Here is a 20,129-nt window from a genome sequence, read left to right on the forward strand (position 1 = left end):
TTTGCTTCGGTGAGGCCGAGGTGACACTTCTTGGGGTTGGCAGTCAGGCCAGCCCACCGGAGCTCTGTTAACACCCTCCGTAAATGCTCAGTGTGTGTTTCCCAGCCCTCCCAGCGTGTATAATGACATCGTCCAGGTAAGCCGCAGCATAGGCTTGGTGGGGCCTGAGCAAGATGTCCATCAACCGCTGGAATGTGGCCGGTGCCCCGTGTAGGCCTAAGGGTAGTACCCAGTAATGCCAGTGGCCATTGGGAGTGCTGAAGGCTGTTTTCTCCCAGGAACTTTGGGAGAGGGGCACCTGCCAATACCCTTTGCTGAGGTCCAAGGTGGTGATATATTGAGCCTTGCCTAGTTGGTCCAAGAGCTCATCCACCCACGGCATGGGTTACCCGTCAAAGGTGGATACTTGATTAAGCTTCCTGAAGTCATTACAGAAATGGAGGGTGTTGGTACCATCATGATTAGGCTGGCCCAAGGGCTACAGGAGGGCTCGATGATTGCCAGTTGGAGCATCTTTTTTTACCTCATCCTCTATACCCCTCGTACCAGCTACTGCCACCCCCTAACTACCACTCCTGACTACTACTCCTACCTCCATGCAGATCTCGTGCTCGATGACGGTGGTTCTACCTAGTGTTTCACTGAACACATCCTTAAGCTGCCGGACTAGGGCCTTGAGCTCTGTCTTCTGGGTCGCAGACAGCTGCGGGTCCATGTCCACTACTGGAGGGACAGTGTGGGCGAGCACGGCGAGTTGCTCAGGCCAGGGAACCCATTTCTTGAGCAAGTTCACATGGTAGATCTGTTCTGTTCATCGGCGGCCGGGTTGCCGCACAGGGTACGTAACCGGTCCCATTCGTTCCACCACGGTGTAGGGCCCCTGCCAGGTTGCCAGGAACTTGCTCGCAGCTGCCGTGACCAGAACCACCCCCCTTTCCCCTGGCTGGAACTCCCGGGCTTGGGGAGGATGATCATACGGCCGTTGCTGGGTGCACTAGGCCGCCACGAGGTGTTCCTTCACTAGGGGCATGAACTCAACTAGGTGCTCAACTAGGCTGCACAGTGGGGCTGGCTGATTTTTCCCAAGCTTCCCGTGCGATATCTAGAAGGCCCCTGGGTTGCCTCCCAAACAGCAGTTCAAACGGGGTGAAGCCTGTGGAAGCCTGTGGTACCTCCCGGACTCCAAAGAGCATGTACGGGATCATGAGAGTTCCTCTGTAAACTGCTGCTGGCGGGCTGAGAGCTCAGTCAGGCGGCGGATGATCTCTTCAATTTATCCTTAGGGGAGAGAGCGGTTCTCCTAGATGAAACAGAGGGATTGTTAAAGCAACCTGGCGTTCATAATTCTGTGTCTCAATTCACCTGTAATGCCTGCATTCTCCACCATATATCGCGGGGTGAATGAGAACACAGACTTGATACGGCTGGTAAGTGCCCCGGAAGGTGATTTATTTACACACACAACTGATCACACGTGCCCGGGTGACTGGTGCAGGCCTCCACTCTGTGCTCATGAGGTGAAGTGCCGTGGTGAAGATCCCTCTCCTGGGGTGCCATCAGAGTCTGTGAATGAGTAAAAGACATTTGTTAGATTATCCTGGAACTTCGATGCAACCCACCTCGGATGCCTCTTCCTCTGGCTTTTGTAACCGGCAGGAATGAGCTCCAGGTGCGCCATTCATCACACACAGGTGTTTTGACTGTGTGATAGCGGCGTTTCCAGGGCGGCGCTGATCTGGAACCGGGATACTCGCCACAATATATATATATGCACACATATGTATGCATACATACATTTATGCATTTAGCAGATGCTTTTATCCAAAGCAACTTACAGTGCGTAAAGGAGAATTTTTTTTTTTTACCTAACATGTTTTCCCCTGGGAATCAAACCCACAACCTTTTGTGCTGCTAACACAATGCTCTACCACTGAGCCACAGGAACACTTATATGCATATATATTTCACTGAACTTTATTATTATTATTTATAAAACCACATTTTCAAAAGTTTTAGTACATAGTTTTAAATAGGTTTATTTATTTGTCAATATATATTAATTTATTTTTTGTTATATTTTACTACTTTAAAAGATTTGTTATATCTCTATTAATTCATCCATTTTGGAGTGATATAATTATTTACATTTAATTTTTTTTATTAAAATGATCATTTATTCCCTCATTTTAATTTGCCATTAATCTTCTGTCTAGTCATTATGATATTAAAGTGGAATAAAAAGACTAACAATATAAAAATGAGAGAAAGTAGTAAAAATAGTAAAATGAGAGAAAGGTTTCCAAAACCATCTGTTCCTGTTTGCGTGTAGCACCTACTACTCTGCAGATCCTTCTAAGGAAACAAACTTTAGAAATGAGCAGCTTCTTGTTTATTTTTCTAACAAGATCCCTGATCCCTGATCAGTTTGATCAACATTTTGTGCTGCACATTTCAGGTAGATTTTAGACCGTGAAAGGTTCACTTAACAATGTAATACAGCTTTTCACAGAGGCTGTTATTGATGGATGGGGCGGTCAGAAACTATATTTGACAACAGCAAACCTGCAAGCCAGTGTGTGAGGACTGGAGCACAGCACCACTCAGGACTGTTACTCATTTCTCAAGTGAAGCGGGTGTTTCTTAAAGTCACAGTCGCAAGATATGGAGTTTTTCATTCTTAGGGCAAGATAGATCAGTGGTTCTCAACTCCAGGCCTCGGGACCCGCTGCTCTGCACATTTTGAATGTTTCTGAATCTGACACACTCAGTTCAGTTCATGGATCTCTCTCCTAATGAGCTGATGATCTGAATCAGTTGCGATAAATAAGGGAGACAAACAAAATGTGCAGAGCAGTGGGTCCTGAGGACTGGAGTTGAGAACCACTGAGATAGATAGTGGAAAAAAAAAATAATAATAAATAAATAAATAATTTTATATATATATATATATATATATATATATATATATATATATATATATATATATATTATATATATATATATGAGATAAAACAAACAAACAAAGCATTTAGATTTTTGGAAACTTGTAAGAAAAAAATCCAGGGGTCTCGCTGTGGCATTTGAACACTGTGAAAGATAAAATTGTGAAATTTTCTATGTTAATAGTTTCTGCGATCATCCTCTGATCTGTTAGGAATGGTGGAAACTTTTTTTTGGAAGGCAACACACACACCCACACATACACACATGCATTATGCATGTGTTCAAACCCTTAGTCCCGACTCACTGAGCTATGAAACGAGGCCATGCTAATCTCGCATAAAATGTTTGTGCTTCCATAAATACCAAGTCTTTTCGCTTATTTGATTTTTCCTCTTAGCATATGGCCCATTACCATAATGACACATCGCTGGTGGCCTGATAAACATTTTAGCTGTAAATATCTCGAGAGCTAGATCTGCGGAACTCTATCCAGGCTTTAATAAGTCATCTCCAATTCTACCTGGGATTCTGCTGGTTTAGTTAAGCATAATTAGACCTCAGTGAGCTCGATAACTGGATTTCAACAAGCTTTCACTTATTTAATGAGATTCCGTAGTGCTTGCTTACAAGTGTCCGACGCGTTTGCCCCTGAACCTCCAAGAATACTCAGTGTATGCTAAGAAATTAGCAAAAAGCCTACAGGCCTGATTCCATCTGAAACAGTAGTTTTAGCAGTGAAGTTGCTTTAAAAGTCTGCGCTGAATGAGGTGATGAGCTTGGTGTTAACTAATTGAGAAGAGACCCCTGCGGGGTTTAGCGCATCTCAGTCTGTGAGTACAGCAGAGAGAGATTCAAGTTCTCACAGGTCAAAAGTTATTTAGAGGAATTAGTTCATGTACATCGTATCTGTTGGTGCTCAAATCAATTACTTCACTAGATAAAGCTGAACTTATGAAGGTCTGGATGATAAAATGAAAGTATTTTTAACTTTCTCTCAGAGGGGGCTATTCACTCTGCATCATTTTAGTTGCTGATTCGCTACAAGAGCTATGCAAATCGGGTAACTGCATAAACGCCCACAAAATCGGTGCTGAACACAATTTGTAAGGCGATATTTGGATATATGCCAGGTTATAATGCTCATCTGCATCATTTGATCATCATTTTATGAATAACTGCTTCTGTGATCAATAGAAAATGTATACAAACATCACTCAGGCGGTAATAGCGTGTGGTTAATTGCAGCAGGCAATTTGTGGGCGCAATGTATAATAACCCTAATTTATGCAGAAAGGCACCATGTTTGGTCTGAAAGAATGATTTAATTTAAATAGACAAGCCTCAGTGCTATTTTGTTGAATTTTGTGGCTGGTTAACTGGATTACTGGTGATTAGTGAATAATATTAAAATATAATAAAAATATACTACATACAAAAGTGCCACAAATGTTTTGTGAATGACACTGTAAATTGCATCTTCTTTTACGCACAGCATAAATATCATGTCTTATTTTACAATTGTACACAGTCGCTGCCTTATTGAATTCACAGTCTCTTAAGGGACCTTTGGTAGAGTAATATGGAATAAGACCACAACATCACATATCAATGCGAGTCAGGAGCACAAACAATAATCTCAATGGGAAAGAACCCTGTAATCATATTCGGTTTTATGCCAAGTGAAAAGATCAAAATTCACTGTGTTCCATTTCCATACTGATGAACTTCAAAGGTAAGAGACAAGGAGAAGATGAAAAACCAACATTAACTTCCTGAAATATCAGATGCATTCTCTCTCTCTCTCTTTCTTCCCATCTAACCCTGTTGCCACGGCAGCATAATCTGGCTCTGAGAGAAAGGGACAGATAGAGCAAATGTCATCTGACTCATTTAATGTTGGTGTCAATATGTGTGTGAGCGTGTGTGTGATAGAGAGAGCAGGAGAGAAAGAATGAATGTCACAACGTATCATAGAAACCGTTGGTTGAGCTGCGACTTAACTTCACCTTCAACAAGCAATAAGTGGCCTTTTCTCTAAAGCCTAATGTCTAATAAAGAGTTCATATGAATTAATATTACTGGTGATTGTAAAGGTTGAGTGTAATCCATTGAAACACACTGATAGTTACTGCTGTAACATACTGACAGGCACATCATGCACCTATTTTTGATATGTATTTGTGGTGGCACCAGTGGCAGTTCTGGCTCACTTGGTGCCCTAGGCAAGATAAGACATAACCAAAGAAAGTAGTTAAGCTATAATCCAGCTCTAACTGTTTTTCTTAAACATACAAAAATACAACTGCGCTTGACAGTCAGTGGTTCAGCAAAATTCAGAATTCAAGAATTGGTTCATTTTTAATTAAAAAGTTGGAATTGAAATTGTCCACATCCCGCATGAATTTGAATTGGAATTAAAGGAAGTGCAATTTACAGTTCAGTTTAATTCAACAATTAATGACGTTCTGGTGAATGAAGTGTTCTTCTACCCAGCAAAAAGTTAGTGACATTTCAGACATCTCTGTCAGTTTTTGTTTGTTCGTAAGGCCTGTAACATCAGATTTCAAGACTGTTTATAGTTCTTTAAATTTTAAAACAAAACCATCATTCAAATTTGACTTGAATGCAAGAGAAATAAAATCTCCTTTAACCAATATACATCCTATTGAGGCTATATGGATATTTTTGAATTTCATTTCATTTTAATTGTACTTCCTTAAATTTAAATTTGAATTTCAGTTATGTATCTGTTTTTTTACTGAACCGCCATTCAAATTCAAACTGTTTTTTTTTTTTAATTCTCTGTTTATGTCTGAATGTTGCACAACCACATCATTATATTCCATGAGAAAAAGTTTAAAAGTTAAAAGTTTCAAATGACATGAGTGTGGGTAGCTGATGATAGCACTTTCAGTTTGAAGCTAATGAAGTGTGACCGCATTTAGACATGTGAATGGATGATTTATGCCACAGTAATTTAGACAAACGATATTTTTTTTACCTACAACAAAAATCCCTTCTTTTTTTTTTTTGTTATAAGTTGCTTTTGAAATCCACATGGCTCTACCACAGCAAGCATGCGCTTAGTTTGAATGGAAATGTGCTCTTTAAATCCTACAGTATGTGTTTGTTTTGTAATGAAGTGTGCATATTCATCACCAGATTTGCTAACATTGTTTTGTAATCTGCAGGCTTGGAAGCGTAGTTGTGTTTGCGTCCGAGTCCTTTATCATTATGCTACGCTTTACACGTGTTTACAGCAGTCCGCACCTTGCACACCCATATAAACTCAGGAGCCTGAAAGTGCCGTGGCTCCCGAGAGCATCTGCAGACGTCATGCATGAGGAATCATCGTGTTTGTTTACTCAGCCAAAGGGAATGCTGAAGAGCCGTACAGCTGAAATGCTTTCATTTAAATCTGTTGGCATAGCAGGGTCGGTTAAATCATTCATCTGACACAAAGAACAAGATTTCACATCGGTATAAGCCTTTCATCTTCATATCTTATCACGTATTTACAATGTACCAGCCAAAAAGTGTTAAAACTGCATCAAATATTCAGCAGCGACCAACCACACCTGCATCTTTCAAATCTTGCCAAAACACTGGTCTGTTACTGGCACGATCACGACTGTTAGATTCTTAATTGCATGGTGTTTATCTGTGAGTGGGCAGAGAGCGAAATGCTCTCTGCTGTGAGGTAAGTCAGCATCCTGTGAACAAAGTGCAAGGCCTGCGCCGATCACTCGTTCATCCGTGTGTACATGTGTGTCTTTGACGAATCTGGATTTGAAACAGATGTTTGTGCTGTACCTCAGGGCAGGCCTTGTCAATGTCGAAGAGCAGATCTGTCAAAACACACATGGACTGGTGTTTGTGTGTTACGTGTGAACAGCATCAGTGACCCATGTTGTCAAAAAGGACAGCTAGTGGAAACATCCCCCCATTTCAAAAGCATGGAAGTGTGTGTAACTGTGAGGGAGGTTGGTGGAAATGCAAAGAGACATGTAGGATCAGAAGGAGGCAAGAAAAAGGAAGGATCGACTGTCAAGCTGGTGGATTTTCTCTTTGTATAAGTGAGAGAGCGCATGGGTTTGTATGTTACAGGGTGGGTTAAGGACAAAGTAAGAGGCTCAAAGCACTGAAAGATTGTCAGAGGAGAGCAGAAGTACACTGAATCAACTGACAGAAGAAGAGATGGAGAGAATTAGGGAGACAAGCTGTTTCTGACTGATTTGCCCATTGAGAGAAGACTCAGGAAGTCTGAATGTGGTATTTCAGCACAAAACCCCACATCTTATTTCCTAACCATCTGCCAGTGTAGTTTAACCAAGCTCTAAATGTGCTTAAATTGCACTGCACCATATTTACATTTAATGGGCATAAATTTAAATGTCTTTGATAATTACACGTATAAGAAGTTACTTTGCTGTAAAAACATCCTGCCTCAGAATGATACCTCAGTGCTAACCTCCCCAGTTTATTTTGGTTTTCCAGCCTTCTAAAACACAATTTGAAAGAGATTTGAAATCTCCCCAGTTGTGATGTCATGAGTGTCATCTACATGCCCCAAAAATTAAAACAATGTCATCATGTCACCCTCATATACTGTTCCAAACCATAAGACTTTGATTATTACAAATTAGAGACACTGTTAAGGAAATCTGAGAAGTTTCTGTCCATCTATTGAAAGGACGTGGAACCAAAACGTAGAAGATACAAAAAAAGGCATCGTAAAACAAATCCATATGAATCAAGGGGTTTAATCCAAGCTTTGTAAAAAGATACAGTCACTTTATATGATAAACAGATTTAACTTTTTAATGTTTGATTTAAAGGTGCTGTATGTAGGATTGACACCGAGTGGTTGAACTAGGTATTACAGTCCAAATTCAAAATATTAAAGAGGGTTTTTTTCACCCGGCCCCTCCTCCTCAGACTTGACCACACGCAGGTCGCCGGATTGACGACACAAACAGGAAAGATTAATGAAATGAAATACTCTGTGTTTTTTGTCAACTGGCAACCCGGGGTGCCAAAATACAACTGGGTAAACTGGCGGTGGGCGGGTTTCACACACCAAAACAGAGACCGACATTCCGGCCTGGAACGCACATTTTCAAAGGACAATAACTGACTGTAGCACTGTTTTTCAGATAAACAAGTATGTTAACTTAGCATGTTTCTTAAATATCTGCAAACATATTGTGCCATTTTTATGCTTTAGTAGAGTCAAAATCTTACATACAGCACCTTCAAGGAAATGTGCTCTTAACTCATGTCTGTCCATCAATCACAAGTACTATACAGCTGTGAGGGAAAGATTTTAAGATCCATCCTCACTGTTTTGTTCCTGGATGTAGACAAGCACCTCAAAAAACTATGCATTCCCTTCTAACAGATTAATCTATTGGCTGATGTTTATTTTTAATAACATGCCTGAGTGATTGAATTAGAATGTTTTTTATTTGTTCTTCTAACATTACAAAGGACTTTTTTCTTATTTATTCTCAATATGTTGCCATTTTTTCTAAATATCAATTAATTATAGCAGTCTGACAACAAGTTATAAGAATAGGTTTAGAAATATATACACAGATAATAGATTTTATCTCTTGTGATGTATTACCCTGCTGAAACAGACTGTTGCAAACATTGTGGTTGCGTTGGTTTTTGAGCTCAATTATTATCTTTGACCATCACAAAACATGTCAAACATGTTGTTGGGGAGGCTGAGGATAGGATGCAGAGAACTTCACCTATCACAGTAGTATATATTTTTGACAGAGTGAACATGAGGATTGAAAATTATAATTTTTGCAAATACTTAACATTTTTGGTGCAAAAAATTGATAACTCATTCAGTTAACTCCAGAGACCTGATATAAAGATCAGAAAATGCATATGAATTTTAAGTCACTGTCATTTTTGTTACAACTAACATGTCTGCTTTGTAAATTATAACAATTATAAATTTCACATTATTCACAGAAGTCAGCATTATTTGCATTGTCATAAATGTCATGCTGTTACTGCCCATCAGAAAGCAGATTTTTAAAAACATTTTTAAAGCCAATTTTTAATTTGGTTTTATTTCTATTTTATTTTTATTTTTTTCATACTATATATAAATGACAATTAAATGAAGGCTTCCAAAGTTAATGAACTGATGTTAACCATGTCAGTATATTGTACTTTTATTTCTGACTAGTGATGCTGTTTCATGTTTAATGCAGGCAAGTTGTGAAGATTTCAAACTTTATACAATGTATCAAAATCTAAAATTAATTTGTAGTCATTTTTAGTTTTAGTTCTGGAATCAAGAACAGTCAGTTTAGTTTCAGTTTTGCTGTGTTACATTTTTAGAAAATAAAAAAGGTTTATTAGCTCTCACTGCAGCAGCACCATTTCAAAAGGACACCCCCGTGCCTTATTTACACCTAAAAGGTGCCCATTGGTACCATAAAGCTACATGCCAATTCTTTCATGAAACTCAAACTGATGATATTCACAGCATTAAACTACTTAGCACAAGCCGATTGGTTCATGTTGTTTACGCAGCCAATGAGCTTGCTGCTCTACATTTAAATGGCTGGTTAGCATCCACTAGAGCAGTTTGCATTATGCTTTCAGAGTTCCTCTGAAACCCTTCACCTCCCAAGCTCCACCTGTATAGATCTGCTACGGGTTATTATATATGCTACTTGTGAAACAGCAGTATGTCTTAAATACTCACAGCACTGTATCGGTGTTGGTAGTAGCACTTTCCTGTACTTGCTATGCAACAGCAGCAACAATCTACAACGAAAGCAAAAAACAACAGTAGCAGCAATTCAGCAGCAGCAGCAGCAACAGCAGCATCAGCAGCAGCAGCGTAGCAGATCTATTCCGCCAAGACCAAATACATTAACATGGTCATATCCATTACCATGCTAAAATCTTCTGAGAGTTGTCATGATAGATATTGCACCTATGCACCTATGAACCAAAATAGACATGCACCTAAATGACAGATATTTTGGTTCTGCCTCACTTACTTAACTGTTTATCCTGAGAATATATTTGATCTTTTTATTTCAGTTAACATAAATAGATTTTGACAGTGATACTGTGTTGTGGTGAAGAGGGCTGTTTTACAGTTCCAGTAAAGTGTGACAGATTGTAGTAGTTTGCTGCATCCTCCACATCCGAGCACTCCAAACTGACCCACAAGAAGCCTGTATGAGCATTTGTGGCTTGAACAGATTTATGTATTTACTTTAGCGAATCACGCAGATAGCGTGTGCAAATAAAAAGCGCCGTCATTGAGTGCCATTTCATTCTGGGTGAATTGCCCCTCAGCATGCCAGTGTGTGTTTGCATTCACTGATGATTTCAGACCCCTGATGAAGAGGGTTTTTGATGGTTTTATTAAGCTCTTGTGCTCTCAGCCCATGGAGTGCCAGGAGGGACACATGACGGGTGTCTTTTCCTGCCTCCACACTGGAATCTTTCCAAAAGTGGAAAAGGCGAAGATAAGGAAGGAAAAGGCTTCCTCGATGCTTCCTCTTCATCTCACAGAAGCCTGGTGACATCTTAATGTGTCTGTATCAACTGGCAAAGCTTGCATCCAGCACTCTCATTTCACAATCCAAATCAATTAAGGAGAATGAATCACTCTGCTATTATTATAACTGTCAGATTCACTTCTTACTTACAAAGATGAAGAAGAAACAAATGAAGCGGCTGCTGTCTACTCCTCCCTTTCCACGAGGGCTTCCTCTTCAACCATATTCTCTCTCAGTGTCTTCTTTTCACTATGTGTTTCATTCTCTTTTTTCTTTCTCTCATTCTTTGTTCTCCTTTCTTTACCCTGCTTTTTATTTCAGTCCCCCTCTCCACATTTCTGGTCGCCTCTTTTTTTTTGTGCTCCCACCCTCTCCCATAAATTATTTAGATTTTACAGTTTACTTGCTGGCTGCCAAATATCGCTTCATTCAGGCGTGCACATATGCAAAACAGCGGGTGTGAACTTTAGATTTATATTTGTGACACTGGTCATTAGTATTTGCCTGCAATAATTACAGTGGAACAATAATGGCTTCCTCAATTCTGTATAAACACACGCTGTGTCTTTTCATTTCCACTTTTTCTCACTTTTCGTGCCCTGCTGCCACATCCAAAGTGACTGAGAGAAAGAAAGAAAGAAAAAAAAGAAAGAAAGAAAGAAAGAAAGAAAGAAAGAAAGAAAGAAAGAGGGGGGAGAAGTACATCCATCACTTCTTACCTGTGGTCAAATAAATTTTTACCCTAATTCGTGACGAATAATAATGCTTCGCACATCGCTGTCCACTCCATTATAACACCAAACTGTGTGTAATGTTGCAGTAAAACTAATCAAGCGGTTGTGTGTTTTTCAGTAAACTTTAAAGTACTGTGTCACAGGGTTACAACATCATACAGTAGACTGGGGATAGTAAGATTTTATAAAAAAAAATGTGTAAATTAATTATTTTATTCAGCAAGAATGCATTACACTGCATAGTTACAAAGTGACAGTATTTCACACATACAAGATATTTGTTACAAAAGATTTGTTTCAAATAAATGCTGTTCTTTATATTCATCCAAGAATCTTGAAAAAATGTATCACATTTCTACATTCTACCTGATATCTAAAAATATTAAGAAGAATGTGACATTGAAAACTTTTGAACATTAGTGTATATGTCCCAAAGACACGATGATATAGGGCAGAGTGGGGCAAGTTCTCAAAAGTTTTTGTCTTAGTAACTACGTATATAGGTGTTGGAGTCAGAAGTTCTGTTAAAAATATTATTGTTAGCCTAACAGTAAATTTTGTAGGTTAGTTTCCAACATCTAGTTTAAAACCTTCTTAAATAAAAGTAATTTGTGAATTTTATTCTTCAAACTAAAATGTCAGTTTCATTATCGTTTTGTAATATCTATTGTTAATCAACTGAACACAATAAAGCCACACTGGCATATATATGCAGGCAAAGGTTGAACTATGTTCTCAGGACAAGGAAACGTTTAATAAATGTCAGGTCGAAACAAATCAATGCCCAAAACAATGGTTTGATATTTTATTTTACCTTTAATATTTTTGTTGCTTGATGAATTGCTTTGTCTATAACTGGGGCAAGTTGTCACAAAGGTCAATGTGTGTGCAGTGAACTGTATCTTTGGTGGAAATGTACAATAGCTGTTTTTGTAGTCTAGACAGAAACTGATGGAAATCTGTAAGTACTCATGTATAACAAAGTTCATCTCATTTCTGTGTTCATCTAGGGGGTGCTATAGGCAGCAGAAGGCATCTCCATGAGGAGCAGTAGAAGATGCCGGAACTGCCAGCGCTCCTGCTGTCGATTTACTTCCGCTTCCTGTTAATCACCGTGGTTACCATGCCGCCTTCTTCCCTGAGCCAGACCCCTATTCTGTCATCCGTACGGATGGGTAAGTTGCACACATATGGACTTTTGTCATGTGGTTGACAAGCATTATAAAGGTTGGTCTGGAGTCATTAAGTCTTTTATTAGAGTCGAGGCTGGAGATAAAATAGACAAACGTTTTGGCTATCTGCCTTAGTCAGAGTGACAATTCTTTTTCTCAGTGATTATATAAAAGATGACATACATCAGGTGATTATAATAATTGATCTATCAATCCACAGACTCCTCTTAAACATTAAGAATTAAATAATGGGAAGAATACTACATCAGGCAAAAAAAAAAACTGTTCATAATTATTGTACCCCCCACCCCCACCCAAAAAAAACCCCAAAAGAAACATGAAAGGTCAAAATCCTTATTCAAACCTGAAGATGACATTGTCTTTAATTAAACATCCAGGATGCTTCTCTTTGTACATTTTTTTTTGTCAATATCTCCCCCAAGGTGAGAAACTTTCACTTCTTCAATATCTATCCACCTTTTTCTTCAACACAAGCGTAACAGTAAGCCTATGGGTGAGACTTCCAGTTTAGTAGCCGCTATAGGTAAATAATGAGGAGAATAACAATGTGTGCAGTAAACGGTAAAACTGTTTGCACTACAAACCAGCGTGTTCATAATTAAGATAATACATTAAAATAATATAAGTCACGCCAAATTTCAATGTCAAGCAGCAAAAAAGAACTGTTTTGTTCAGCTAAAAATGGCTCGACAGAGTGGATGCAGATGAGACCGGAAGCCAGACACATAGAATTTACAAATTACCCATTTTTACGACAAGAAAAAGGTGGATACATTTAAGTGTATCATGGTTACAATCAATAAAACGTCTTCAAATAGCTGACTTATGTTTACTTACTCTTATTCTTAGTGACCTTGATGTCTTTCCAATATACTTCAATGGACAAGAGCACTGACGTAAATAAATAAAAATTTTAGTAGAACATGTTATGCAAGATTTATTGTGATACACTTTTTTTGTGGAAAGACTTATACATTGCAACACTGAAGAACATGATGCACAATTTCGACATGGAAAACAACCTTGTATTTGTGTTTTGGTCATATTGTATCTGTAACTTACATATTCACCAAGTTTTGCGATCTTTAATAAGTGAACATTGGAGGACATTCGAAAACCTCTTTTAATAAATGATCTGCAGTTAAAATAAACCAGTATATATTCTCAATAGATTTGATTTAATGATTATTCTTTGTATAAGTGAGAATGTAATTAACTGAAGGTGTTTGTTTTCGTTTACTTTGGTCATAATGGAATTATCCTTGATTTTTTTTTACTTTTTCAAATGCTGACTGAATCCAAATCTGTGGGTATCCTCTTGAAATAAAATGATGACTAAGAATTTCAGACTCTTCTGTATCACAAAATTGGAAAGTGGAGATAACTTTATTAATTTTGGATATCAATACACCTAAAAAATGAATAGATGGCAAATCTTTTTCAACTGAAAATATAATAGAATTAAACCTAGAATTTAGAAAAGCCGTAATTTATCTGTAAATTAATTTGACATGATGGTTTTCAAATAAAGTTAATTTTGCTGGAATACATAATACATGGAAGAGTTTTGACACTATATTATTGATTGTTTATGTTGCTAAAGGTGTTGTGCAGTGATACCCAGAACCGTTGGGTGAAGCAGTCGTACCTGTGCTTTATCCTGAATAAAACAGCTGCTGACCAATCAGAATCGAGGACTGGAACTAACCGTTTTATATATTACATTTATATAACTTGTACCCATATTTTTTCTCTACATTATCTGTCTGCTTCTCTCTCATTCTCATTCTCTCCTCCATTAGCGGCAATTTTGGATGACAGCTCTGTCTGTGGGCGTGGGGAGAGGTTAGCTTTAGCGTTAGCACGTGAGAACATCAACAGTGTGATGGAGGGCCCGGCTCGTGCTCGCGTGGAGGTCGACATATTTGAACTCCAGAAAGACTCTCAGTATGAGACTACAGATACTAGTGAGTCATACATTAAAAAGTGCACACACACACACACACACACACACACACACACACACACACACACACACACACACACACATCCCTCAACACACACACACACACACACACAAAAAAAAAACTTTGAAGTAAAGCAGTACAGCATACAGTGACTCAGAAAGGCAAAAGCAGTGGATATGAGGAATGAAAATGCTCTACTTTTTTTGTCGTAGTGTGCCAGATTCTACCGAAGGGCGTGGTCTCAGTGATTGGCCCCGCCTCCAGCCCTGCCTCTGGCTCCATAGTCAGTCACATCTGTGGGGAAAAGGAGGTGAGCTTCATTTAAATATTCCACTTTTACTTATTTTGTGTACATTCGCTAACCATAATCTCTTTCCCTTTGTTCTTCAAATCGCTCTCCCTCAGATTCCGCATGTGAAAATCGGTCCGGAAGAGACTCCACGGCTTCCTTACCTGCGCTTTGCGTCTGTGACTCTGTATCCTAGCAATGAGGATCTGAGCCTTGCCATCGGAGCCATCCTACGCTCCTTCAGCTACCCATCGGCTAGTCTGGTCTGTGCTAAGGCCGAATGTGAGTCCGAGACCTCTGCTCTGCTCATCAGCTGGTCTGGTCTTCCTACAAGCTTGAATATGTAAAATGATTCCACATGGAGGGCAACACATACTTTTTTTAGCACAGGAAACTTATAATTATTAGTTAGTGTTGAAGTCTTCAGAAGAAGGTGCATCTTTCTAAGGATGCATAATAATTCCACTGTTCCAAAAAACGTTTAAATTGATTTCCTCAACTTCATCCGCCCAATCAATCATCTTCTCTCAGCAACCACTCACATTACAATATGTATTCAAGGCTGATGAGAGAGATGAAATTACAGAAGTTCTGGAGAACAGACTCTGATAATGACACTGCAGTGCTTTCTTACTGCAAGCACTAACAATTTCTTTGTTGTAATAGGTAACTGTGCCAATAAAACATACTGCTGGGCAATTACACAGCATGTCACTGGACAACATAACATTCACGTAATCTGAGAATAAATCTCCCCCATGCTGCGCGTGTTAATGTGTGAGACACCAGCACGTATGCAGTGTGTGTGCATGTGTGGCTGTGTGTGTGTTTGTGCTTTAGGAAGGTTATGTGTGTTAGAGAGGGCATCGCTACATAACGCTCAGCTCTGACCCAGTTGGCTGCACTATGGTTGCTATGGCAGCAGAGTAGGTGCAACTTGCCACTCATCAAGCTCATTTAAAATGGTGGCAAGAGATGGAGAGAAGCTCGCCGCTGCACTATAGCTTCTCGTTAAACAGATAGAAAGCAATTTCGCAAGCCTGTTTTGACACAAATGTTTTCATGTGTGTTGTATGTGTGCCGTGATTCTGTGGTAAACATCATTGCGTTTCATTTATGAAACTGTCATCTGATGCCACACACTTTGTGTTAGATTCAACTGTTTTTTCTCTGGTGACCTCTTGTCTGTCAGACTGAAAGGAACATCTAAACAACTGCGTAAACATATTTTTTTAAAACAGAATTTAACCATGATTTTTATCTACTGCAGTCTGCAGACATATGTTCCAAAACTAAACCAGCTGCCTTGATGTCTATACTTTGCATGAATACGAAGAAGTGATTCATACAGAATATGGTCATGCAGAATATGTGTTTTATAAGTACTAATAAACAGCCAATATCTTAATAATAGGCATGCTATTAAAAAACTATTCAACAGTGAGAATAGTTCCCTATAGTAAAGTGTTACCAAAAGCAGTGAGTGAATGAATTGGAGAATTATCAGCAGCAACTCAAATAGTGTGCCACACAATTCATTTCAATAGAGTCTGACATTAGCATGTTGCTGTGTGGTCACATTTACCTGTGCTTGGTGAATTTTTGTGGGTGAAATCCAGTTATTTTAATTGGAATCCATGTGAATTTGGAGTTTTTTTTGTGTGTGTGGGCCAAAGATTTCCACACAGATTTGCACTAGGCTAGAGTTAGTCATGCAAATTGTCTATGTTGACCAACTTTCAGCTGTGTAAGATTTTATTGATAACACTTTACTTAAAGCCTTTTTAAAGGGTATAATGCATTCATAATGTGCATTGTATTACATTATATCTTGTAAATAATAATAACTGAATTTAAAATGCATAGTGTAACAATAAATTGATGTGTTATAATGTATTAACTGTGGTTACAATTATTCATGAGACTGTACAATGCATTACAAGGCATAATTAATATATTAAAACTACTTTTATAATGCATTATGCATAAAGGCTTTAAGTAAAGAGTTACCATTTTATTTTATTTTTTTAACAGTATGCAGTTTGTAACAGTATACTTATTGTTATATTACCTTGTCATTAAATTGCAGAAAATTAGTTAACACTGTTGCATGAGCACTGAGGGAGTGACCTCACTTCTGACCAATGTAATCAATTTTTCTTCTTTCATTTCATGTCATGGAAGCACAATTGTAAAACTATTTTCCTCTTGGAGCAAATATATATAATTGGTTTAGTTTCTGTTCACCACTGTAGATGTTTAATGAACTATGTGACCATGCCTCAGTATCCATAAAATTATAGTATAGTACACAAAAATGTTACATTAAAATAGTCAGTGTTTAATAAAACAAAAGTATCTTGCTTAGTCTACCAGCTTGGATTTATTTTTTTCACTAAAACACACTAATGAAACCTCAATTCTGCATGCATTTCTTCTTTGAGCTTGGTGGAGTGCATTCTGGATTCAATAAAATGCCTACCTTTTGGAATGGGTTTTGTGTCTGGAACGTGCCTATGATGTCCTACAATGCTGGCTGCTCGCTAGGTTTTGGAACAGAGCTCTAGTCACTGTCACACATGAGTCATTAAGCACAAGGCTGGTCTGGGTCTGATAATGTTTGTTTCAGTGTGTCACAGCGCTGGTCTCTGGTGGAAAACAGAAGATCTGAGTTCACTTTATAACACAGCTGTGGGAATAAGAAAGTGAAATATCGAGAAAGAGACAAATTTAGTGGAATGAAACGAACAGAGAGGCTGAGAATCAGAATGAACGAGAGAAATCAGTGAAAGAAAGACAGAAAAAGGGGAGGTATTGAGAGCGAGAGAAAGAGAGAGAGAATGAGAGTGTGGAGAGCATTGATTTCTCTCCTCCCTCAAGCTAATTAAAGTTTGGCACTGGCTTTACTGGCTTTTTCTGTGCATGCAGGCTCCCTTGAGAGCGCAGCTAGTTATTTACATTTTCACTGGGCTTTGTGTTGCCACCGACTCGCTTCCTTCACAGCAGCATTGCAAACGGACAGATGCATGCTGTTTACAAACAACCTCAGACACAAACCATCTCAGGTACACTACAGAAAGCCCGGTTTGGCCCCTTTCAATCCCAGTCGGGTGTTTGAGTGTCCATATGCTTTCAGTCAACAACTCGCTTTGTTCCCCGCAGGTCTGCTGAGACTGGAGGAGCTGATAAGGCGGTTTCTGATCTCTCGAGAGACGCTGTCAATCAGGATGCTGGATGACAACCTTGACCCTACGCCTTTACTGAAGGAGATTCGTGATGACAAAATAGCTACAATAATTATTGATGCTAATGCATCTATTTCTTACCTTATACTGAAAAAGGTAAGCATACAGTCACATTATCTACTAAATGCTGTTGCTTTGGCTCATTTCACATTAATTCATTCTCCTTTCCTCGCCCACTTCAATCTCTTGTTCTCTCATCACCTCGTAATTCAGCTTTATTCAATATACCTGAATTTTAATGTATAGATGCTTTAAATATCATAATGCTGCTGAAGGACTGTATTATACAAGGTTCTGATTTTCCATACAGCTCTTTTGTTCACACACATTGAAATGTATTCATTGTCTCGTTCTTCTTGCCTTTCTTTTTAGGCGTCAGAGTTGGGAATGACAACAGCATTTTACAAGTACATCCTCACAACTATGGTAAGATAGAGGAGGAGCTCTTGGCCTATTTTCCTGCAGATATATTCATGCCTGGAGCCCCATCTTCTGTATTAACAATTCATCTTTATTACGCAAACCCACTCACACTTCTCAAGACAACTCCCTTCACAGTTTGAACTGCATTAAATACATACTACTGTATAACCCACAAACACAAGACACACTATTAAAACCTCTAGTTATTAGTCTAACGTACTGTGTTTAAAGCACACTTGCCGAAAAAACACTACCAGACTTTCAAATCATTCTGAATGCAACAAGCTTACGCAGAAACATGTGCCTTGTTGCTTGGAGATACATGACAGATGAAAACAATCTGTTCTAAAATCAGCTCAAAATATCAAATATGTTTGATCTCTTCAGACTGTATGGAATCATTCTGAAGCTAAAAATCAGAGTCTGTGCCCATAATACTTCACGTGATTTTCTGTGAAATCGGTCAACTGCCAACTGTTTAGAACAGACACTTAATGATGACTGACTGTGGCTTGATGTGCCATGATGCACACTATTGAAACCTCTAGTAAATATAACAGATTACTCATAATTTACATGCACCAGTAGTCCCTACTTTAACAAACTCATCACTGAAATCACACATACCACTGATACCTAGTCACTAGTCCATCCTTACTGGTTAAAGCAATACTGAATTTTCTATGTATTAATTTAACCATTTTATCTTACCAGTTTACTCAAACCTTACTTGTTAATGAACTGAATAGTCTAATCTAATTTATTACTTCAACCTTACACACACCGCTATCAAACCATACTATTACTAGTTTAACCTATCAAGTTACATGTTATTCAAACCTTGCATGCATTGCTGAAAGATTTAGTGACTGGTCTAGTGTAACATATTACAGAACTCTTAGACACTCTACTAGTCTAACCTAACATTTTACTTCATCCCACATACTCTCAACTACTCTAGTCTCTAATTTAACTTATTACTCAAACTTAATGGACACTACTGAAACTGACAAATATAACCAAGTATTCACATATTACCAATCCATATTTTAAACTAACTAATTACATTGCATACACAACTGGAGGTATCAGTAGTGTATGCAATGTAGACAGATGCTTTTTTCCCACACCTTTAGTAACTAGTCCAATTTAACTCATCACTCGTCTTATGCACGTGCACCATTCAACATTAATTCAGTCTACACACAAACCATACTTAACTACTCAAAAACCACTATTTCACAGGACTAGTCACTATTCTGTTTTGAGCTCGATATTCTTTAAAAATGTCTATTTCTTACACACAGACTGATGTTCTCTGTTTTCTGCTGTATAATGTCATTCCTGTGCGTGTGCAGGACTTCCCACTGCTATGGTTGGATGATATAGTGGATGAGCAGTCAAACATTGTGGGCTTCTCAATGTTTAACACCACCCACCCATTTTACCTGGAGTTTATCAGGAGCCTTAACCTGTCCTGGAGAGAGGGCTGTGACATTAACCCGTACCCCGGACCAGCGGTGAGACACACACAAACACAATACAGAAGCCTGTTGATGTATCACACACAGACTGCTCACATTAAACTGTGTATGTGTGTGTTCAGCTGTCGTCGGCCCTGCTGTTTGATGCAGTCCATGTGGTGGTGAGTGCAGTGCAGGAACTCAACCGGAGTCAGGAGATTGGCATCAAACCTCTCAGCTGCACCTCCCCTCAGATCTGGCAACACGGAACCAGCCTCATGAACTACCTGCGTATGGTCAGTCTGGTTGTGTGTGTGTGTGTGTG

At 38.8% G+C, this 20,129-nt stretch overlaps 1 protein-coding gene across 3 annotated transcripts in view; it reads left to right on the top strand.

Moving 5' to 3' along the window:
• The window catches only part of LOC109070399 (glutamate receptor ionotropic, kainate 5-like), a 65,966-nt gene that overhangs the window by 36,568 nt on the left and 9,269 nt on the right, over positions 1-20,129 (top strand). For all 3 annotated transcript variants that reach the window (XM_042740582.1, XM_042740580.1, XM_042740581.1), the window contains exons 4-11: positions 12,235-12,399; positions 14,220-14,384; positions 14,597-14,694; positions 14,790-14,955; positions 17,836-18,014; positions 18,291-18,344; positions 19,700-19,861; positions 19,948-20,100. In XM_042740582.1, the coding sequence (XP_042596516.1) occupies positions 12,282-12,399; positions 14,220-14,384; positions 14,597-14,694; positions 14,790-14,955; positions 17,836-18,014; positions 18,291-18,344; positions 19,700-19,861; positions 19,948-20,100 (1,095 nt within the window). In that variant the 5' untranslated portion in view covers positions 12,235-12,281. The remainder of the gene's footprint in view (positions 1-12,234; positions 12,400-14,219; positions 14,385-14,596; positions 14,695-14,789; positions 14,956-17,835; positions 18,015-18,290; positions 18,345-19,699; positions 19,862-19,947; positions 20,101-20,129) is intronic.

The sequence above is a fragment of the Cyprinus carpio genome, chromosome B16 (genome assembly GCF_018340385.1).
Source record: "Cyprinus carpio isolate SPL01 chromosome B16, ASM1834038v1, whole genome shotgun sequence".
In the NCBI taxonomy this organism is placed as follows: domain Eukaryota; kingdom Metazoa; phylum Chordata; class Actinopteri; order Cypriniformes; family Cyprinidae; genus Cyprinus; species Cyprinus carpio.